This window comes from Pezoporus flaviventris, unplaced genomic scaffold (genome assembly GCF_033815535.1).
Source record: "Pezoporus flaviventris isolate CSIRO_AGI_PZ_B2104156 unplaced genomic scaffold, CSIRO_AGI_Pfla_v1 ptg000433l, whole genome shotgun sequence".
Taxonomy (NCBI): Eukaryota; Metazoa; Chordata; class Aves; order Psittaciformes; family Psittacidae; genus Pezoporus; species Pezoporus flaviventris.
The window spans coordinates 1-24,320 of NW_026892980.1; the positions used below are offsets into that span (position 1 = coordinate 1).

The 24,320-nt window shown below is 58.4% G+C and overlaps 1 protein-coding gene and 1 long non-coding RNA gene across 2 annotated transcripts; both read right to left on the minus strand.

The window, feature by feature from the left end:
* Positions 1 to 683: 683 nt before the first annotated feature.
* LOC133263700 (histone-lysine N-methyltransferase EHMT2-like) lies at positions 684 to 1,806 on the minus strand (the record flags this gene model as incomplete). Its single annotated transcript, XM_061443572.1, has 2 exons — positions 1,603 to 1,806; positions 684 to 761 (listed from the first exon to the last, which is right to left on the minus strand). Coding segments are annotated over exons 1-2 (282 nt in total), but the record flags the coding sequence as incomplete, so codon positions are not given.
* A 2,373-nt stretch (positions 1,807 to 4,179) lies between these two features.
* On the minus strand, positions 4,180 to 23,288 carry LOC133263699 (uncharacterized). Its single transcript, XR_009741523.1, has 3 exons — positions 23,174 to 23,288; positions 8,231 to 8,385; positions 4,180 to 4,348 (listed from the first exon to the last, which is right to left on the minus strand). It is a non-coding gene; the product is annotated as an uncharacterized LOC133263699 (long non-coding RNA).
* Between the last annotated feature and the right edge of the window lie 1,032 nt (positions 23,289 to 24,320).

Consider the following 24,320-nt stretch of genomic DNA (forward strand, 5'->3'; position numbering starts at 1 on the left):
TGGTATAGGGGTGCCCCATAGGATATAGGGGTGCCCCATAGGGTATAGGGGTGCCCCATAGGATATAGGGGTGCCCATAGGGTATAGGGGTGCCCCATAGGATATAGGGGTCCCATAGGGTATAGGGTGCCCCATAGGGTATAGGGTGCCCCATAGGCTCTAGGCTGCCCCATAGGGTATAGGGCTGCCCCATAGGATATATTGTGCCCCATAGGCTCTAGGCTGCCCCATATGCTCTAGCGTGCCCCATAGGATATATTGTGCCCCATAGGGTATAGGGCTGCCCCATAGGCTCTAGGCTGCCCCATAGGGTATAGGGTGCCCCATAGGATATATTGTGCCCCATAGGCTCTAGGCTGCCCCATAGGGTATAGGGCTGCCCCATAGGATATATTGTGCCCCATAGGCTCTAGGCTGCCCCATAGGGTATAGGGCTGCCCCATAGGATATATTGTGCCCCATAGGCTCTAGGCTGCCCCATAGGGTATAGGCTGCCCCATAGGATATATTGTGCCCCATAGGCTCTAGGCTGCCCCATAGGGTATAGGGTGCCCCATAGGATATATTGTGCCCCATAGGATATAGGGCTGCCCCATAGGATATACTGTGCCCCATAGGCTCTAGGCTGCCCCATAGGATATATTGTGCCCCATAGGCTATAGGGCTGCCCCATAGGCTCTCACCTTGTCGTACCAGCAGCGGATGCTGAGCTGCCCGCAGAGGCAGTTGCTGGAGGAGCAATCGTCCTGGCACGTGCAGTGCTGGGGGGGACAGAGAGGGACCCATAGCGACCCATAGAGACCCATAGGGACCCATAGAGACCCATAGGGATCCATAGGGACCCATAGGGACACATAGGGACACATAGAGACACATGAGACACATAGAGACCCATAGAAACCCATAGGGACTCATAGGGACCCATAGGGATACATAGGGACACACAGAGACCCATAGGGACCCATAGGGACCCATAGAGACCCATAGGGACACATAGGGATACATAGAGACCCATAGGGATCCATAGGGATCCATAGGGACCATAGGGACCCATAGGGAACATAGGGACCCATAGGGACCCATAGGGATCCATAGAGACCCATAGGGATCCATAGGGACCCATAGGGCTACACAGAACCCCCATAGAACCCCACAGAACCCCCACAGGACCCCCATAGAGCCCCACAGAACCCCCATAGGACCCGTATCACCCCATATCACCCTATAGGACCCCATATCACCCCACAGGACCCCCATAGAAGGACCGATAGAGCCCCATAGAACCCCCATAGGACCTCCATAGAGCCCCACAGAACCCCCATAGCACCCCATATCGCCCCATAAGAACCCCATAGAGCCCCACAGGACCCCCACAGAAGACCGATAGAGCCCCATAGAACCCCCATAGAGCCCATAAACCCCCATAGCACCCCATAGAACCCCATATCGCCCCACAGGACCCCCCCAGAGCCCCACAGTACCCCCCAAGCAACCCACCGAACCCCCATAAGACCCCTCTAGAACCCCACAGACCCCCCCACAGCCCCATAGGACCCCATTCCCCCCATCCCCGTCGCCCCATAGCCGCCCTATAGGGCGCACCTGGAGGTGGGTGATGTTGTGGTCGATGTTCATGGTGGAGGTCTCGCAGTTCTCGGCGATGTATTTGTAATCCTGGGGGCAGGGCTCCTCGTCCACCCCATTGACGCAGGGGATGGGCACGTTCTCGTAGCCCCGCGCCACATCCCTAGGGATGCAGGGATGCAGGGATGCTCTTGGGTACCACCGAGCATCAATGGTACCCATGGGATGCTGTTGGGTACCACCGAGCATCAATGGTACCCAAGGGATGCTCCAGGTACCACCGAGCATCAATGGTACCCAAGGGATGCTCCAGGTACCACCGAGCATCAATGGTACCCAAGGATGCTGTTGGGTACCACCAAGCATCAATGGTACCCAAGGGATGCTCCAGGTACCACCGAGCATCAATGGTACCCAAGGGATGCTCTCGGGTACCACCGAGCATCAATGGTACCCAAGGGATGCTGTTGGGTACCACCGAGCATCAATGGTACCCAAGGGATGCTCCAGGTACCACCGAGCATCAATGGTACCCAAGGGATGCTCCAGGTACCACCGAGCATCAATGGTACCCAAGGATGCTCCAGGTACCACCGAGCATCAATGGTACCCAAGGGATGCTCCAGGTACCACTGAGCATCAATGGTACCCAAGGGATGCTGTTGGGTACCACCGAGCATCAATGGTACCCAAGGGATGCTGTTGGGTACCACCGAGCATCAATGGTACCCAAGGGATGCTGTTGGGTACCACCGAGCATCAATGGTACCCAAGGGATGCTCCAGGTACCACCGAGCATCAATGGTACCCAAGGGATGCTGTTGGGTACCACCGAGCATCAATGGTACCCAAGGGATGCTGTTGGGTACCACCGAGCATCAATGGTACCCATGGGATGCAGTTGGGTACCACCGAGCATCAATGGTACCCAAGGGATGCTCCAGGTACCACCGAGCATCAATGGTACCCAAGGGATGCTCTCAGGTACCACCGAGCATCAATGGTACCCATGGGATGCTCTCAGGTACCACCGAGCATCAATGGTACCCAAGGGATGCTGTTGGGTACCACCGAGCATCAATGGTACCCAAAGGATGCTGTTGGGTACCACCGAGCATCAATGGTACCCATGGGATGCTCCAGGTACCACCGAGCATCAATGGTACCCAAGGGATGCTCCAGGTACCACCGAGCATCAATGGTACCCAAGGGATGCTCCAGGTACCACTGAGCATCAATGGTACCCAAGGGATGCTGTTTGGTACCACCGAGCATCAATGGTACCCAAGGGATGCTGTTGGGTACCACCGAGCATCAATGGTACCCAAGGGATGCTCCAGGTACCACCGAGCATCAATGGTACCCAAGGGATGCTCCAGGTACCACCGAGCATCAATGGTACCCAAGGGATGCTGTTGGGTACCACCGAGCATCAATGGTACCCAAGGGATGCTCCAGGTACCACTGAGCATCAATGGTACCCAAGGGATGCTGTTTGGTACCACCGAGCATCAATGGTACCCAAGGGATGCTCCAGGTACCACCGAGCATCAATGGTACCCAAGGGATGCTCCAGGTACCACCGAGCATCAATGGTACCCAAGGGATGCTCCAGGTACCACCGAGCATCAATGGTACCCAAGGGATGCTCCAGGTACCACCGAGCATCAATGGTACCCAAGGGATGCTCCAGGTACCACCGAGCATCAATGGTACCCAAGGGATGCTCCAGGTACCACCGAGCATCAATGGTACCCATGGGATGCTCTCGGGTACCACCGAGCATCAATGGTACCCAATTGATGCTCCAGGTACCACCGAGCATCAATGGTACCCAAGGGATGCAGGGATGCGCCTATAACCCCCTATAGGAGCCCATAGGACCCTAATGGACCCCTAGAGAACCCTACAGACCCCCATAGGACCCCCATAGCCCCTCCTAGAGGCCCATAGGACCCCCCATAGACCCCCATAGGACCCCCACAGGACCCCGTAGGACACCCATAGACCCCAATAGACCCCCATAGGACCCCTCTAGAGTCCCATAGGACCCCATAGACCCCCATAGGATCCCCACAGGACCCCCGTAGGACACCCATAGACCCCCATAGGACCCCCATAGCCCGCTCTAGAGCCCCATAGGACCCCCATAGACCCCCATAGCCCCCCATAGAGACCCATAGGACCCCCACAGGCCCCTCTAGAGACCCATAGGACCCCCATAGACCCCCATAGGACCCCGTAGAGGCCCATAGGACCCCCATAGAGGCCCATAGGACTCCCATAGCCCCTTCTAGAGTCCCATAGGACCCCCATAGGACCCCCATAGCCCCTCTAGAGTCCCATAGGACCCCCATAGACCCCCATAGGACCCCCCATAGGACCCCCATAGACCCCCATAGCCCCCTCTAGAGTCCCATAGGACCCCCATAGCCCCCATAGGACCCCCATAGGACCCCCACAGCCCCCTCTAGAGACCCATAGGACCCCCATAGCCCCCCATAGACCCCCATAGCCCCCCCATAGCCCCCCCCATAGCCCCCCTAGCCCCCCCATAAGCCCCATCCCTTAGCGCCCCACAGCGCCCCACAGGTCCCTGCTGACGATGCGCTCGGTGCGCAGCCCCCGGGCCAGGGCCCCCTGGCGCAGCTTGCGGGTGAGCTGGAGCGAGACCCACACATCGGAGCGCTCGGGGGTCAGCTCTAGGGGGGAGTCACCCTCCTTGTTGCGGAGCTCGGGGTCTGCCCCACGGGACAGGAACAGCCTGGGGGGCACAGAGAGACAGGGAGCCTACAGGGACCTATGGAGGCCTATGGAGAGCCCATAGAGACCCCATAGAGAGCCTATAGAGAGCTCATAGAGACCCCATAGAGACCCCATAGAGAGCCCATAGAGACCCCATAGAGACCCTATAGAGAGCCTATAGAGACCCCATAGAGACCCTATAGAGAGCCTATAGGGACCCCATAGAGAGCCTATAGAGACCCCATAGAGAGCCTATAGAGACCCCATAGAGAGCCTATAGAGACCCCATAGAGAGCCTATAGGGACCCCATAGAGAGCCTATAGAGACCCTATAGAGAGCCTATAGAGACCCATAGAGAGCCTATAGAGACCCCATAGAGAGCCTATAGAGAGCCTATAGAGACCCCATAGAGACCCCATAGAGACCCCATAGAGAGCCTATAGGGACCCCATAGAGAGCCTATAGAGACCCCATAGAGAGCCTATAGAGACCCTATAGAGACCCTATAGGGACCCCATAGAGAGCCTATAGAGACCCCATAGAGAGCCTATAGAGACCCCATAGAGAGCCTATAGAGAGCCTATAGAGACCCCATAGAGACCCCAAAGAGAGCCTATAGAGAGCCTATAGAGACCCCATAGAGACCCTATAGAGACCCCATAGAGAGCCTATAGAGACCCCATAGAGAGCCTATAGAGAGCCTATAGAGACCCCATAGAGAGCCTATAGAGACCCCATAGAGAGCCTATAGAGAGCCTACAGAGAGCCTATAGAGACCCCACAGAGAGCCTATAGGGACCCCACAGAAAGCCTATAGAGACCCCATAGAGACCCCACAGAGAGCCTATAGAGAGCCTATAGAGACCCCATAGAGAGCCTATAGAGAGCCTATAGAGACCCCATAGAGAGCCTATAGAGAGCCTATAGAGACCCCATAGAGAGCCTATAGAGACCCCATAGAGAGCCTATAGAGACCCCATAGAGACCCCATAGAGAGCCTATAGAGACCCCATAGAGACCCCATAGAGAGCCTATAGAGACCCCATAGAGAGCCTATAGAGAGCCCATAGAGACCCCATAGAGAGCCTATAGAGACCCCATAGAGACCTCATAGAGACCCATAGAGAGCCTATAGAGAGCCTATAGAGACCCCATAGAGACCCCATAGAGACCTCATAGAGAACCCATAGAGAGCCTATAGAGAGCCTATAGAGACCCCATAGAGAGCCTATAGAGACCCCATAGAGAGCCTATAGAGAGCCTACAGAGAGCCTATAGAGACCCCATAGAGAGCCTATAGAGAGCCTATAGGGACCCCATAGAGAGCCTATAGAGACCCCATAGAGAGCCTATAGAGAGCCTATAGGGACCCCATAGAGACCCTATAGAGACCCCATAGAGACCCCATAGAGACCTCATAGAGACCCCATAGAGAGCCTATAGAGACCCTATAGAGAGCCTATAGAGACCCCATAGAGAGCCTATAGAGAGCCTACAGAGAGCCTATAGAGACCCCATAGAGAGCCTATAGAGAGCCTATAGGGACCCCATAGAGACCCTATAGAGACCCCATAGAGACCCCATAGAGACCCCATAGAGACCTCATAGAGACCCCATAGAGACCCTATAGAGAGCCCATAGAGACCCCATAGAGAGCCTATAGAGACCCCATGGATACCCCATAGAGACCCTATGGATACCCTATAGAGACCCCATAGAGACCCCATAGAGACCCCATAGAGACCCCATGGATACCCTATAGAGACCCTATAGGGAACCTATGGAGACCTATAGAGACACCCCAGCCGCTCAGGCCCCTACGAACCCCCCATATCCCCTTCAAACCCCATGAAACCCATTCCAACCCCCCCATAGCGCCCCCCTCTCGCCCCATAGTGCCCCATAGCGCCCCATAGCGCCCCATAGAGAACGCATCCCCATCCCCTCAACCCCCCCATAGCCCCTTCAAACCCCATGAAACCCATTCCAAGCCCCCCATAGCGACCCCCTCTTGCCCCATAGCGCCCCATAGCGCCCCATAGCGCCCCATAGTGCCCCACCGAGAACCCACCCCCATCCCCTCAACCCCCCTATACCCCCTCCAAACCCCATGAAACCCATTCCAAGACCCCCTATAGATGCCCATAGGGACCCATAGCGACCCCCTCTCGCCCCATAGCGCCCCATAGCGCCCCCTCTCGCCCCATAGCGCCCCATAGCGACCCCTCTCGCCCCATAGCGCCCCCATAGTGACCCCGTCTCGCCCCATAGCGCCCCATAGCACCCCATAGCGACCCATAGCACCCCATAGCGACCCCCTCCCGCCCCATAGCGCCCTGTAGCGACCCCGTCTCGCCCCATAGCACCCCATAGCGCCCCATAGCGCCCCATAGTGACCCCCTCTCGCCCCATAGCGCCCCATAGCGCCCCCCTCTCGCCCCCTCTCGCCCATAGCGCCCCATAGCACCCCCCTCTCACCCCATAGCGCCCCATAGCGCCTCCCTCTCGCCCCATAGCGCCCATAGCACCCCATAGCGCCGTCTCGCCCCATAGCGCCCCATAGCACCCCATAGTGCCCCATAGCACCCCATAGCGCCCCATAGCGACCCCCTCTCGCCCCATAGCACCCCATAGCGCCCCATAGCGCCCCCCTCTCGCCCCATAGCGCCCCATAGCGACCCCCTCTCGCCCCATAGCCCCCCCCATAGCGACCCCAAGCGCCCCATAGCGACCCATAGCGACCCCCTCTCTCCCCATAGCGCCCCATAGTGACCCCCTCTCGCCCCATAGCGCCCCCCCTCTCGCCCCATAGCGCCCCATAGCACCCCATAGCGCCCCATAGTGACCCCCTCTCGCCCCATAGCGCCCCCCTCTCGCCCCATAGCGCCCCCCTTTTGCCCCATAGCGCCCATAGCACCCCATAGCGCCCCATAGCGCCCCATAGCGCCCCATAGTGACCCCCTCTCACCCCATAGTGCCCCATAGCGCCCCCCTCTTGCCCCATAGCACCCCATAGCACCCCATAGCGCCCCATAGCGCCCCATAGCGCCCCCCTCTCGCCCCCTCTCGCCCCATAGCGCCCCATAGCGCCCCCTCTCGCCCCATAGCGCCCCATAGCGACCCCCTCTCGCCCCATAGCCCCCATAGCGACCCCATAGCGCCCCATAGCGACCCATAGCGACCCCCTCTCTCCCCATAGTGCCCCATAGTGACCCCCTCTCGCCCCATAGCGCCCCCCTCTCGCCCCATAGCGCCCCCCTCTCGCCCCATAGCGACCCATAGCGACCCCCTCTCGCCCCATAGCACCCCATAGTGCCCCATAGCGCCCCATAGCGCCCCCCTCTCGCCCCATAGCGCCCCCGTCTCGCCCCATAGCGCCCCATAGCGCCCCATGGCACCCCATAGCGTCCCCCTCTAGCCCCATAGCGCCCCATAGCGCCAACCTCTCGCCCCATAGCACCCCCCTCTCGCCCCATAGCGACCCATAGCGACCCCCTCTCTCCCCATAGCGCCCCATAGTGACCCCCTCTCGCCCCATAGCGCCCCCCTCTCACCCCATAGGCCCCCATAGCGACCCCCTCTCGCCCCATAGCACCCCATAGCGCCCCATAGCGACCCCCTCTCGCCCCATAGCACCCCATAGCACCCCATAGCGCCCCCGTCTCGCCCCATAGCACCCCATAGCGCCCCCTCTCGCCCCATAGCGCCCCATAGCGCCCCCTTCTCGCCCCATAGCACCCCATAGCGCCCCATAGCGACCCCATCTCGCCCCATAGCACCCCATAGCGCCCCATAGCGCCCCATAGCGACCCCCTCTCGCCCCATAGCACCCCATAGCGCCCCACAGCGCCCCATAGCGCCCCCCTCTCGCCCCACAGCGCCCCATAGCGCCCCCCATACAGCACGCAGTCGTGGTAGCTCTCCCTGGCGGCGATGTGCAGGGGGGTGTCCCCATGGCAGTTGACGGCGTGGAGGTCGCAGCGAGCATCCAGGAGGACCTGGGCGATCTCAGCGCTGCCCGTGAAGGAGGCCCAGTGCAGGCAGATGTTCTCCTCCTGCCCCATAGCGAGCATGGGGGGCGGTCACAACGGGGGGGCTGAAGGGGTTCTATGGGGCGGGAATGGGGGCTATGGGGTGGAATGGGATTCTATGGGGCGGGAATGGGGTTCTATGGGGCGGGAATGGGATTCTATGGGGTGGGAATGGGGTTCTATGGGGTGGGAATGGGGCCTATCCGTGAAGGAGGCCCAGTGCAGGCAGATGTTCTCCTCCTGCCCCATAGCGAGCATGGGGGCGGTCACAACGGGGGGGCTGAAGGGGTTCTATGGGGCGGGAATGGGGGCTATGGGGTGGGAATGGGGTTCTATGGGGTGGGAATGGGGTTCTATGGGGTGGGAATGGGGTTCTATGGGGTGGGAATGGGATTCTATGGGGTGGGAATGGGATTCTATGGGGTGGGAATGGTACTCTATGGGGTGGGAATGGGGCCTATGGGGGGGGAATGGGATTCTATGGGGTGGGAATGGGATTCTATGGGGTGGGAATGGGGTTCTATGGGGTGGGAATGGGGGCTATGGGGGGGAATGGGGTTCTATGGGGCGGGAATGGGATTCTATGGGGGGGAATGGGATTCTATGGGGTGGGAATGGGATTCTATGGGGCGGGAATGGGATTCTATGGGGCGGGAATGGGATTCTATGGGGTGGGAATGGGATTCTATGGGGCGGGAATGGGGATTCTATGGGGCGGGAATGGGGGCTATGGGGTGGGAATGGGGTTCTATGGGGCGGGAATGGGATTCTATGGGGTGGGAATGGGATTCTATGGGGCGGGAATGGGGTTCTATGGGGTGGGAATGGGATTCTATGGGGTGGGAATGGGGTTCTATGGGGCGGGAATGGGATTCTATGGGGTGGGAATGGGATTCTATGGGGTGGGAATGGGATTCTATGGGGTGGGAATGGGGGCCTATCCGTGAAGGAGGCCCAGTGCAGGCAGATGTTCTCCACCTGCCCCATAGCGGGCAACAGGGGGCGGTCACAACGGGGGGGGCTGAAGGGGTTCTATGGGGCGGGAATGGGGGCTATGGGGTGGGAATGGGGTTCTATGGGGTGGGAATGGTATTCTATGGGGCGGGAATGGGATTCTATGGGGCGGGAATGGGATTCTATGGGGTGGGAATGGGATTCTATGGGCGGGAATGGGATTCTATGGGCGGGAATGGGGGCTATGGGGTGGGAATGGGATTCTATGGGGTGGGAATGGGGGCTATGGGGTGGGAATGGGATTCTATGGGGTGGGAATGGGGGCTATGGGGTGGGAATGGGGTTCTATGGGGTGGGAATGGGATTCTATGGGGTGGGAATGGGGTTCTATGGGGTGGGAATGGGGTTCTATGGGGCGGGAATGGGATTCTATGGGGTGGGAATGGGATTCTATGGGGTGGGAATGGGGCCTATCCGTGAAGGAGGCCCAGTGCAGGCAGATGTTCTCCTCCTGCCCCATAGCGAGCATGGGGGGCGGTCACAACGGGGGGGCTGAAGGGGTTCTATGGGGCGGGAATGGGGGGCTATGGGGTGGGAATGGGGTTCTATGGGGTGGGAATGGGGTTCTATGGGGCGGGAATGGGGTTCTATGGGGTGGGAATGGGGTTCTATGGGGTGGGAATGGGGTTCTATGGGGTGGGAATGGGGGCTATGGGGTGGGAATGGGGTTCTATGGGGTGGGAATGGGATTCTATGGGGTGGGAATGGGGTTCTATGGGGTGGGAATGGGGTTCTATGGGGTGGGAATGGGGTTCTATGGGGTGGGAATGGGATTCTATGGGGTGGGAATGGGGTTCTATGGGGTGGGAATGGGGGCTATGGGGTGGGAATGGGGTTCTATGGGGCGGGAATGGGATTCTATGGGGGGGGAATGGGATTCTATGGGGCGGGAATGGGGTTCTATGGGGTGGGAATGGGATTCTATGGGGTGGGAATGGGGTTCTATGGGGCGGGAATGGGATTCTATGGGGTGGGAATGGGATTCTATGGGGTGGGAATGGGATTCTATGGGGTGGGAATGGGGCCTATCCGTGAAGGAGGCCCAGTGCAGGCAGATGTTCTCCACCTGCCCCATAGCGGGCAACAGGGGGCGGTCACAACGGGGGGGGCTGAAGGGGTTCTATGGGGCGGGAATGGGGGCTATGGGGTGGGAAGGGGTTCTATGGGGTGGGAATGGTATTCTATGGGGCGGGAATGGGATTCTATGGGGCGGGAATGGGATTCTATGGGGTGGGAATGGGATTCTATGGGGCGGGAATGGGATTCTATGGGGCGGGAATGGGGGCTATGGGGTGGGAATGGGATTCTATGGGGTGGGAATGGGGGCTATGGGGTGGGAATGGGATTCTATGGGGTGGGAATGGGGGCTATGGGGCGGGAATGGGATTCTATGGGGTGGGAATGGGATTCTATGGGGTGGGAATGGGGGCTATGGGGCGGGAATGGGATTCTATGGGGCGGGAATGGGATTCTATGGGGTGGGAATGGGATTCTATAGGGTGGGAATGGGATTCTATGGGGGGGAATGGGATTCTATGGGGTGGGAATGGGATTCTATGGGGCGGGAATGGGATTCTATGGGGTGGGAATGGGATTCTATGGGGTGGGAATGGGATTCTATGGGGCGGGAATGGGATTCTATGGGGCGGGAATGGGATTCTATGGGGTGGGAATGGGGTTCTATGGGGCGGGAATGGGATTCTATGGGGTGGGAATGGGATTCTATGGGGCGGGAATGGGATTCTATGGGGTGGGAATGGGATTCTATGGGGCGGGAATGGGATTCTATGGGGTGGGAATGGGGGCTATGGGGTGAGAATGGTATTCTATGGGGTGGGAATGGGATTCTATGGGGCGGGAATGGGGGCTATGGGGTGGGAATGGGATTCTATGGGGCGGGAATGGGGTTCTATGGGGCGGGAATGGGGGCTATGGGGTGGGAATGGGATTCTATGGGGTGGGAATGGGATTCTATGGGGTGGGAATGGGATTCTATGGGGTGGGAATGGGGCCTATCCGTGAAGGAGGCCCGGTGCAGGCAGATGTTCTCCTCCTGCCCCATAGCGAGCATGGGGGGCGGTCACAACGGGGGGGCTGAAGGGGTTCTATGGGGCGGGAATGGGGGCTATGGGGTGGGAATGGGATTCTATGGGGTGGGAATGGGATTCTATGGGGTGGGAATGGGGTTCTATGGGGTGGGAATGGGATTCTATGGGGTGGGAATGGGGTTCTATGGGGTGGGAATGGGATTCTATGGGGTGGGAATGGGGGCTATGGGGCGGGAATGGGATTCTATGGGGCGGGAATGGGATTCTATGGGGTGGGAATGGGGTTCTATGGGGTGGGAATGGGGGCTATGGGGCGGGAATGGGATTCTATGGGGTGGGAATGGGGGCTATGGGGTGGGAATGGGATTCTATGGGGCGGGAATGGGATTCTATGGGGTGGGAATGGGGGCTATGGGGTGGGAATGGGGTTCTATGGGGTGGGAATGGGGGCTATGGGGTGGGAATGGGGTTCTATGGGGTGGGAATGGGATTCTATGGGGTGGGAATGGGGGCTATGGGGTGGGAATGGGGTTCTATGGGGTGGGAATGGGATTCTATGGGGCGGGAATGGGGGCTATGGGGCGGGAATGGGATTCTATGGGGCGGGAATGGGATTCTATGGGGCGGGAATGGGATTCTATGGGGCGGGAAAGGTATTCTATGGGGTGGGAATGGGATTCTATGGGGTGGGAATGGGATTCTATGGGGTGGGAATGGGATTCTATGGGGCGGGAATGGGATTCTATGGGGTGGGAATGGGATTCTATGGGGTGGGAATGGGATTCTATGGGGCGGGAAAGGTATTCTATGGGGTGGGAATGGGATTCTATGGGGTGGGAATGGGATTCTATGGGGCGGGAATGGGATTCTATGGGGTGGGAATGGGATTCTATGGGGCGGGAATGGGGGCTATGGGGCGGGAATGGGATTCTATGGGGCGGGAATGGGATTCTATGGGGCGGGAATGGGATTCTATTGGGGTGGGAATGGGATTCTATGGGGGGGGAATGGGATTCTATGGGGCGGGAATGGGGGCTATGGGGTGGGAATGGGGTTCTATGGGGCGGGAATGGGATTCTATGGGGTGGGAATGGGATTCTATGGGGGAGGAATGGGATTCTATGGGGTGGGAATGGGATTCTATGGGGCGGGAATGGGATTCTATGGGGTGGGAATGGGATTCTATGGGGCGGGAATGGGGGCTATGGGGCGGGAATGGGATTCTATGGGGCGGGAATGGGATTCTATGGGGCGGGAATGGGATTCTATTGGGGGGGAATGGGATTCTATGGGGGGGGAATGGGATTCTATGGGGCGGGAATGGGGGCTATGGGGTGGGAATGGGGTTCTATGGGGCGGGAATGGGATTCTATGGGGTGGGAATGGGATTCTATGGGGGAGGAATGGGATTCTATGGGGTGGGAATGGGGTTCTATGGGGCGGGAATGGGATTCTATGGGGCGGGAATGGGATTCTATGGGGTGGGAATGGGGGCTATGGGGTGGGAATGGGATTCTATGGGGCGGGAATGGGATTCTATGGGGCGGGAATGGGATTCTATGGGGTGGGAATGGGATTCTATGGGGCGGGAATGGGATTCTATGGGGCGGGAATGGGATTCTATGGGGTGGGAATGGGATTCTATGGGGCGGGAATGGGGCCTATCCGTGAAGGAGGCCCAGTGCAGGCAGATGTTCTCCTCCTGCCCCATAGCGAGCATGGGGGGCGGTCACAACGGGGGGGCTGAAGGGGTTCTATGGGGCGGGAATGGGGGCTATGGGGTGGGAATGGGGTTCTATGGGGTGGGAATGGGATTCTATGGGGTGGGAATGGGGTTCTATGGGGTGGGAATGGGATTCTATGGGGTGGGAATGGGATTCTATGGGGGGGGAATGGGATTCTATGGGGTGGGAATGGGATTCTATGGGGCGGGAATGGGGGCTATGGGGGGGGAATGGGATTCTATGGGGTGGGAATGGGATTCTATGGGGTGGGAATGGGGTTCTATGGGGTGGGAATGGGATTCTATGGGGTGGGAATGGGATTCTATGGGGTGGGAATGGGGTTCTATGGGGTGGGAATGGGATTCTATGGGGTGGGAATGGGATTCTATGGGGTGGGAATGGGATTCTATGGGGTGGGAATGGGGTTCTATGGGGTGGGAATGGGATTCTATGGGGGGGGAATGGGATTCTATGGGGTGGGAATGGGATTCTATGGGGTGGGAATGGTATTCTATGGGGCGGGAATGGGGTTCTATGGGGTGGGAATGGGATTCTATGGGGTGGGAATGGGATTCTATGGGGTGGGAATGGGGTTCTATGGGGTGGGAATGGGATTCTATGGGGTGGGAATGGGATTCTATGGGGGGGGAATGGGATTCTATGGGGCGGGAATGGGGTTCTATGGGGTGGGAATGGGGTTCTATGGGGCGGGAATGGGATTCTATGGGGTGGGAATGGGATTCTATGGGGTGGGAATGGTATTCTATGGGGCGGGAATGGGATTATATGGGGCGGGAATGGGATTCTATGGGGTGGGAATGGGATTCTATGGGGCGGGAATGGGATTCTATGGGGCGGGAATGGGATTCTATGGGGTGGGAATGGGATTCTATGGGGCGGGAATGGGGCCTATCCGTGAAGGAGGCCCAGTGCAGGCAGATGTTCTCCTCCTGCCCCATAGCGAGCATGGGGGGCGGTCACAACGGGGGGGCTGAAGGGGTTCTATGGGGCGGGAATGGGGGCTATGGGGTGGGAATGGGGTTCTATGGGGTGGGAATGGGATTCTATGGGGTGGGAATGGGGTTCTATGGGGTGGGAATGGGATTCTATGGGGTGGGAATGGGATTCTATGGGGGGGAATGGGATTCTATGGGGCGGGAATGGGATTCTATGGGGTGGGAATGGGATTCTATGGGGTGGGAATGGGATTCTATGGGGTGGGAATGGGGCCTATCCGTGAAGGAGGCCCAGTGCAGGCAGATGTTCTCCACCTGCCCCATAGCGGGCAACAGGGGGCGGTCACAACGGGGGGGGCTGAAGGGGTTCTATGGGGCGGGAATGGGGGCTATGGGGTGGGAATGGGGTTCTATGGGGTGGGAATGGTATTCTATGGGGCGGGAATGGGATTCTATGGGGCGGGAATGGGATTCTATGGGGTGGGAATGGGATTCTATGGGGCGGGAATGGGATTCTATGGGGCGGGAATGGGGGCTATGGGGTGGGAATGGGATTCTATGGGGTGGGAATGGGGGCTATGGGGTGGGAATGGGATTCTATGGGGTGGGAATGGGGGCTATGGGGCGGGAATGGGATTCTATGGGGTGGGAATGGGATTCTATGGGGTGGGAATGGGGGCTATGGGGCGGGAATGGGATTCTATGGGGCGGGAATGGGATTCTATGGGGTGGGAATGGGATTCTATAGGGTGGGAATGGGATTCTATGGGGGGGGAATGGGATTCTATGGGGTGGGAATGGGATTCTATGGGGCGGGAATGGGATTCTATGGGGTGGGAATGGGATTCTATGGGGTGGGAATGGGATTCTATGGGGCGGGAATGGGATTCTATGGGGCGGGAATGGGATTCTATGGGGTGGGAATGGGGTTCTATGGGGCGGGAATGGGATTCTATGGGGTGGGAATGGGATTCTATGGGGTGGGAATGGGATTCTATGGGGCGGGAATGGGATTCTATGGGGTGGGAATGGGGGCTATGGGGTGAGAATGGTATTCTATGGGGTGGGAATGGGATTCTATGGGGCGGGAATGGGGGCTATGGGGTGGGAATGGGATTCTATGGGGCGGGAATGGGGTTCTATGGGGCGGGAATGGGGGCTATGGGGTGGGAATGGGATTCTATGGGGTGGGAATGGGATTCTATGGGGTGGGAATGGGATTCTATGGGGTGGGAATGGGGCCTATCCGTGAAGGAGGCCCGGTGCAGGCAGATGTTCTCCTCCTGCCCCATAGCGAGCATGGGGGGCGGTCACAACGGGGGGGCTGAAGGGGTTCTATGGGGCGGGAATGGGGGCTATGGGGTGGGAATGGGATTCTATGGGGTGGGAATGGGATTCTATGGGGTGGGAATGGGGTTCTATGGGGTGGGAATGGGATTCTATGGGGTGGGAATGGGGTTCTATGGGGTGGGAATGGGATTCTATGGGGTGGGAATGGGGGCTATGGGGCGGGAATGGGATTCTATGGGGCGGGAATGGGATTCTATGGGGTGGGAATGGGGTTCTATGGGGTGGGAATGGGGGCTATGGGGCGGGAATGGGATTCTATGGGGTGGGAATGGGGGCTATGGGGTGGGAATGGGATTCTATGGGGCGGGAATGGGATTCTATGGGGTGGGAATGGGGGCTATGGGGTGGGAATGGGGTTCTATGGGGTGGGAATGGGGGCTATGGGGTGGGAATGGGGTTCTATGGGGTGGGAATGGGATTCTATGGGGTGGGAATGGGGGCTATGGGGTGGGAATGGGGTTCTATGGGGTGGGAATGGGATTCTATGGGGCGGGAATGGGGGCTATGGGGCGGGAATGGGATTCTATGGGGCGGGAATGGGATTCTATGGGGCGGGAATGGGATTCTATGGGGCGGGAAAGGTATTCTATGGGGTGGGAATGGGATTCTATGGGGTGGGAATGGGATTCTATGGGGTGGGAATGGGATTCTATGGGGCGGGAATGGGATTCTATGGGGTGGGAATGGGATTCTATGGGGTGGGAATGGGATTCTATGGGGCGGGAAAGGTATTCTATGGGGTGGGAATGGGATTCTATGGGGTGGGAATGGGATTCTATGGGGCGGGAATGGGATTCTATGGGGTGGGAATGGGATTCTATGGGGCGGGAATGGGGGCTATGGGGCGGGAATGGGATTCTATGGGGCGGGAATGGGATTCTATGGGGCGGGAATGGGATTCTATTGGGGTGGGAATGGGATTCTATGGGGGGGGAATGGGATTCTATGGGGCGGGAATGGGGGCTATGGGGTGGGAATGGGGTTCTATGGGGCGGGAATGGGATTCTATGGGGTGGGAATGGGATTCTATGGGGGAGGAATGGGATTCTATGGGGTGGGAATGGGATTCTATGGGGCGGGAATGGGATTCTATGGGGTGGGAATGGGATTCTATGGGGCGGGAATGGGGGCTATGGGGCGGGAATGGGATTCTATGGGGCGGGAATGGGATTCTATGGGGCGGGAATGGGATTCTATTGGGGGGGAATGGGATTCTATGGGGGGGGAATGGGATTCTATGGGGCGGGAATGGGGGCTATGGGGTGGGAATGGGGTTCTATGGGGCGGGAATGGGATTCTATGGGGTGGGAATGGGATTCTATGGGGGAGGAATGGGATTCTATGGGGTGGGAATGGGGTTCTATGGGGCGGGAATGGGATTCTATGGGGCGGGAATGGGATTCTATGGGGTGGGAATGGGGGCTATGGGGTGGGAATGGGATTCTATGGGGCGGGAATGGGATTCTATGGGGCGGGAATGGGATTCTATGGGGTGGGAATGGGATTCTATGGGGCGGGAATGGGATTCTATGGGGCGGGAATGGGATTCTATGGGGTGGGAATGGGATTCTATGGGGCGGGAATGGGGCCTATCCGTGAAGGAGGCCCAGTGCAGGCAGATGTTCTCCTCCTGCCCCATAGCGAGCATGGGGGGCGGTCACAACGGGGGGGCTGAAGGGGTTCTATGGGGCGGGAATGGGGGCTATGGGGTGGGAATGGGGTTCTATGGGGTGGGAATGGGATTCTATGGGGTGGGAATGGGGTTCTATGGGGTGGGAATGGGATTCTATGGGGTGGGAATGGGATTCTATGGGGGGGGAATGGGATTCTATGGGGTGGGAATGGGATTCTATGGGGCGGGAATGGGGGCTATGGGGGGGGAATGGGATTCTATGGGGTGGGAATGGGATTCTATGGGGTGGGAATGGGGTTCTATGGGGTGGGAATGGGATTCTATGGGGTGGGAATGGGATTCTATGGGGTGGGAATGGGGTTCTATGGGGTGGGAATGGGATTCTATGGGGTGGGAATGGGATTCTATGGGGTGGGAATGGGATTCTATGGGGTGGGAATGGGGTTCTATGGGGTGGGAATGGGATTCTATGGGGGGGGAATGGGATTCTATGGGGTGGGAATGGGATTCTATGGGGTGGGAATGGTATTCTATGGGGCGGGAATGGGGTTCTATGGGGCGGGAATGGGGTTCTATGGGGTGGGAATGGGATTCTATGGGGTGGGAATGGGATTCTATGGGGTGGGAATGGGGTTCTATGGGGTGGGAATGGGATTCTATGGGGTGGGAATGGGATTCTATGGGGGGGGAATGGGATTCTATGGGGCGGGAATGGGGTTCTATGGGGTGGGAATGGGGTTCTATGGGGCGGGAATGGGATTCTATGGGGTGGGAATGGGATTCTATGGGGTGGGAATGGTATTCTATGGGGCGGGAATGGGATTATATGGGGCGGGAATGGGATTCTATGGGGTGGGAATGGGATTCTATGGGGCGGGAATGGGATTCTATGGGGCGGGAATGGGATTCTATGGGGTGGGAATGGGATTCTATGGGGCGGGAATGGGGCCTATCCGTGAAGGAGGCCCAGTGCAGGCAGATGTTCTCCTCCTGCCCCATAGCGAGCATGGGGGGCGGTCACAACGGGGGGGCTGAAGGGGTTCTATGGGGCGGGAATGGGGGCTATGGGGTGGGAATGGGGTTCTATGGGGTGGGAATGGGATTCTATGGGGTGGGAATGGGGTTCTATGGGGTGGGAATGGGATTCTATGGGGTGGGAATGGGATTCTATGGGGGGGGAATGGGATTCTATGGGGCGGGAATGGGGGCTATGGGGGGGGAATGGGATTCTATGGGGTGGGAATGGGATTCTATGGGGTGGGAATGGGGTTCTATGGGGTGGGAATGGGATTCTATGGGGTGGGAATGGGATTTTATGGGGTGGGAATGGGGTTCTATGGGGTGGGAATGGGATTCTATGGGGTGGGAATGGGGTTCTATGGGGTGGGAATGGGATTCTATGGGGTGGGAATGGGATTCTATGGGGGGGGAATGGGATTCTATGGGGTGGGAATGGGATTCTATGGGGTGGGAATGGTATTCTATGGGGCGGGAATGGGGTTCTATGGGGTGGGAATGGGATTCTATGGGGTGGGAATGGGATTCTATGGGGTGGGAATGGGGTTCTATGGGGCGGGAATGGGATTCTATGGGGTGGGAATGGGGTTCTATGGGGTGGGAATGGGGGCTATGGGGTGGGAATGGGGTTCTATGGGGCGGGAATGGGATTCTATGGGGTGGGAATGGGATTCTATGGGGTGGGAATGGAACATATGGGGCAGTAAAGGTATTCTATGGGGGGGAAATATAACCTATGGGGTGCTAAAGGTATTCTATGGGGCGGGAATGGTATCCAATGGGGGGGAAAGGGGGCCTATGGGGGGGGAAATGGGGTCTATGGGGAGTAAAGGTATTCTATGGGGCAGTAAAGGTGTCCTATGGGGGGTGACCCCCAACTCCCCATAAGTGACCCCAGACCCCCCATAATTGATCCCAAACCCCCCATAAGTGACCCCAACCCCCCCCATAAGTGACCCCAAACCCCCATAAGTGACCCCAAACCCCCCATAAGTGACCCCAAACCGCCCCATAAGTGACCCCAAACCGCCCCATAAGTGACCCCAGCCCCCCATAAGTGACCCCAAACCCCCCATAAGTGACCCCAAACCGCCCCATAAGTGACCCCAAACCCCCCAAAAGTGACCCCAAACCCCCCATAAGTGACCCCAAACCGCCCCATAAGTGACCCCAAACCGCCCCATAAGTGACCCCAGCCCCCCATAAGTGACCCCAAACCCCCCATAAGTGACCCCAAACCGCCCCATAAGTGACCCCAAACCCCCCATAAGTGACCCCAAACCCCCCATAAGTGACCCCAAACCGCCCCATAAGTGACCCCAGCCCCCCATAAGTGACCCCAAACCGCCCCATAAGTGACCCCAAACCCCCCATAAGTGACCCCAAACCACCCCATAAGTGACCCCAGCCCCCCATAAGTGACCCCAAACCCCCATAAGTGACCCCAAACCCCCATAAGTGACCCCAAACCCCCATAAGTGCCCCCAAACCACCCATAAGTGACCCCAAACCCCCATAAGTGCCCCCAAACCACCCCATAAGTGACCCCAAACCGCCCCATAAGTGACCCCAGACCCCCATAAGTGACCCCAGGCCCCCCATAAGTGACCCCAAACCCCCCATAAGTGACCGCAAACCGCCCCATAAGTGACCCCAGACCCCCATAAGTGACCCCAAACCGCCCCATAAGTGACCCCAGACCCCCATAAGTGACCCCAGACCCCCCATAAGTGACCCCAGACCCCCCATAAGTGACCCCAGACCCCCCATAAGTGACCCCAAACCCCCATAAGTGACCCCAAGCCGCCCCATAAGTGACCCCAAACCCCCCATAAGTGACCCCAAACCGCCCCATAAGTGACCCCAAACCCCCATAAGTGACCCCAAACCGCCCCATAAGTGACCCCAGACCCCCATAAGTGACCCCAAACCGCCCCATAAGTGACCCCAAACCCCCATAAGTGACCCCCAACTCCCCATAAGTGACCCCAAACCCCCCATAAGTGCCCCCAAACCGCCCCATAAGTGACCCCAGACACCCCATAAGTGCCCCCAAACCGCCCCATAAGTGACCCCAAACCGCCCCATAAGTGACCCCAGACCCCCATAAGTGACCCCAGACCCCCATAAGTGACCCCAAACCGCCCCATAAGTGACCCCAGACCCCCATAAGTGCCCCCAAACCCCCCATAAGTGCCCCCAAACCCCCATAAGTGACCCCAAACCCCCATAAGTGACCCCAAACCCCCCATAAGTGACCCCAAACCCCCCATAAGTGACCCCAAGCCCCCATAAGTGACCCCAAACCCCCCATAAGTGACCCCAAACCCCCCCATAAGTGACCCCAAGCCCCCATAAGTGACCCCAAACCCCCCATAAGTGACCCCAAACCCCCCATAAGTGCCCCCAAACCCCCCATAAGTGACCGCAAACCCCCCATAAGTGACCCCAAACCTCCCCATAAGTGACCCCAAACCCCCATAAGTGACCCCAAACCCCCATAAGTGACCCCAGACCCCCATAAGTGCCCCCAAACCGCCCCATAAGTGACCCCAAACCCCCCATAAGTGACCCCAGACCCCCATAAGTGCCCCCAAACCCCCCATAAGTGACCCCAAACCCCCCATAAGTGACCCCAGACCCCCATAAGTGACCCCAAACCGCCCCATAAGTGCCCCCAAACCCCCCATAAGTGCCCCCAAACCGCCCCATAAGTGCCCCCAAACCCCCCATAAGTGACCCCAAACCGCCCCATAAGTGCCCCCAAGCCCCCCATAAGTGACCCCAAACCGCCCCATAAGTGACCCCAGACCCCCATAAGTGACCCCAAACCGCCCCATAAGTGACCCCAAACCCCCCATAAGTGACCCCAAACCCCCCATAAGTGACCCCAGACCCCCATAAGTGACCCCAGACCCCCCATAAGTGACCCCCGACCCCCCATAAGTGACCCCAAACCCCCATAAGTGCCCCCAAACCACCCCAAAAGTGACCCCAAACCGCCCCATAAGTGACCCCAGACCCCCATAAGTGACCCCAAACCGCCCCATAAGTGACCCCAAACCCCCCATAAGTGACCCCAAACCACCCCATAAGTGACCCCAAACCGCCCCATAAGTGCCCCCAAACCGCCCCATAAGTGACCCCAAACCGCCCCATAAGTGACCCCAAACCCCCCATAAGTGCCCCCAAACCGCCCCATAAGTGACCCCAAACCGCCCATAAGTGACCCCAAACCCCCCATAAGTGACCCCAAACCCCCATAAGTGCCCCCAAACCACCCATAAGTGACCCCAAACCCCCCATAAGTGACCCCAAACCCCCCATAAGTGACCCCAAACCCCCATAAGTGACCCCAAACCGCCCCATAAGTGACCCCAAACCCCCATAAGTGACCCCAAACCCCCCATAAGTGACCCCAAACCCCCCATAAGTGCCCCCAAACCGCCCCATAAGTGCCCCCAAACCCCCCATAAGTGACCCCAAACCGCCCCATAAGTGACCCCAGCCCCCCATAAGTGACCCCAGCCCCCCATAAGTGACCCCAAACCCCCATAAGTGACCCCAAACCCCCATAAGTGACCCCAAACCCCCCATAAGTGACCCCAAGCCCCCATAAGTGACCCCAAACCCCCCCATAAGTGACCCCAAACCCCCCATAAGTGACCCCAAACCGCCCCATAAGTGACCCCAAACCCCCCATAAGTGTCCCCCAAACCACCCCATAAGTGCCCCCAAACCGCCCCATAAGTGACCCCAAACCGCCCCATAAGTGCCCCCAGACCCCCCATAACTGACCCCAAACCACCCCATAAGTGACCCCAAACCGCCCCATAAGTGACCCCAAACCCCCCATAAGTGACCCCAAACCGCCCCATAAGTGACCCCAGACCCCCATAAGTGACCCCAAACCCCCCATAAGTGACCCCAAACCGCCCCATAAGTGACCCCAAACCCCCCATAAGTGACCCCAAACCCCCCATAAGTGCCCCCAAACCGCCCCATAAGTGACCCCAAACCCCCCATAAGTGACCCCAAACCCCCATAAGTGACCCCAGACCCCCATAAGTGCCCCCAAACCCCCATAAGTGACCCCAAACCGCCCCATAAGTGACCCCAGACCCCCCATAAGTGACCCCAGACCCCCATAAGTGACCCCAAACCGCCCCATAAGTGACCCCAAACCCCCCATAAGTGACCCCAAACCCCCATAAGTGACCCCAAACCGCCCCATAAGTGACCCCAAACCCCCCATAAGTGACCCCAAACCCCCATAAGTGACCCCAAACCACCCCATAAGTGACCCCAAACCACCCCATAAGTGACCCCAAACCCCCCATAAGTGACCCCAAACCGCCCCATAAGTGACCCCAGCCCCCCATAAGTGACCCCAGACCCCCATAAGTGACCCCAAACCGCCCCATAAGTGACCCCAGACCCCCATAAGTGACCCCAAACCCCCCATAAGTGACCCCAAACCGCCCCATAAGTGACCCCAAACCCCCATAAGTGACCCCAAACCCCCCATAAGTGACCCCAGACCCCCATAAGTGACCCCAAACCCCCCATAAGTGACCCCAAACCGCCCCATAAGTGACCCCAGACCCCCATAAGTGACCCCAAACCCCCCATAAGTGACCCCAAGCCCCCATAAGTGACCCCAAACCCCCCCATAAGTGACCCCAAACCCCCCATAAGTGACCCCAAACCGCCCCATAAGTGCCCCCAAACCGCCCCATAAGTGACCCCAAACCGCCCCATAAGTGACCCCAAACCCCCCATAAGTGACCCCAAACCGCCCCATAAGTGACCCCAGACCCCCATAAGTGACCCCAAACCGCCCCATAAGTGACCCCAGACCCCCATAAGTGACCCCAAACCGCCCCATAAGTGACCCCAGACCCCCATAAGTGACCCCAAACCGCCCCATAAGTGCCCCCAAACCCCCCATAAGTGACCCCAAACCACCCCATAAGTGACCCCAAACCCCCCATAAGTGACCCCAAACCGCCCCATAAGTGACCCCAGCCCCCCATAAGTGACCCCAGCCCCCCATAGGGCCCCACTGACGTTGTCGGTGAGGGTGACGTCCGCCCCACGGGTGAGCAGGCGCCGGATGACCTCGATGTGCTTGTGCTCCGCAGCCCAGATGATGGGGGTCCAGCCCCCATTGTCCTATGGGGCAGCAGCAATTGGGGGGGGGGCCTTCATCCCCATCACCCCATTGGGTACCACCAGCATCACCCCATTGGGTCCCATCCCCATCACCCCATAGGGTCCCATCTCCATCACCCCATAGGGTCCCATCTCCATCACCCCATAGGGTCCCATCCCCATCACCCCATTGGCTCCCATCTCAATCACCCCATAGGGTCCCATCCCCATCACCCCATTGGGTACCACCTCCATAACCCCATAGGGTCCCATCCCCATCACCCCATAGGGTCCCATCTCCATCACCCCATTGGGTACCACCAGCATCACCCCATAGGGTCCCATCCCCATCACCCCATAGGGTCCCATCCCCATCACCCCATAGGGTCCCATCCCCATCACCCCATTGGGTACCACCAGCATCACCCCATAGGGTCCCATCCCCATCACCCCATTGGCTCCCATCTCCATCACCCCATAGGGTCCCATCCCCATCACCCCATTGGGTACCACCTCCATAACCCCATAGGGTCCCATCCCCATCACCCCATAGGGTCCCATCTCCATCACCCCATTGGGTACCACCAGCATCACCCTATAGGGTCCTATCTCCATCACCCTATAGGGTCCTATCTCCATCACCCTATAGGGTCCTATCTCCATCACCCCATAGGGTCCTATCTCCATCACCCTATAGGGTCCTATCTCCATCACCCTATAGGGTCCTATCTATATCACCCCATAGGGTCCTATCTCCATCACCCCATAGGGTCCTATCTCCATCACCCCATAGGGTCCCATCTCCATCACCCCATTGGGTACCACCAGCATCACCCCATAGGGTCCCATCCCCATCACCCCATAGGGTCCCATCCCCATCACCCCATTGGGTACCACCAGCATCACCCCATAGGGTCCCATCCCCATCACCCCATTGGGTCCCATCCCCATCACCCCATAGGGTCCCATCTCCATCACCCCATTGGGTACCACCAGCATCACCCCATTGGGTCCCATCTCCATCACCCTATAGGGTCCCATCTCCATCACCCTATAGGGTCCC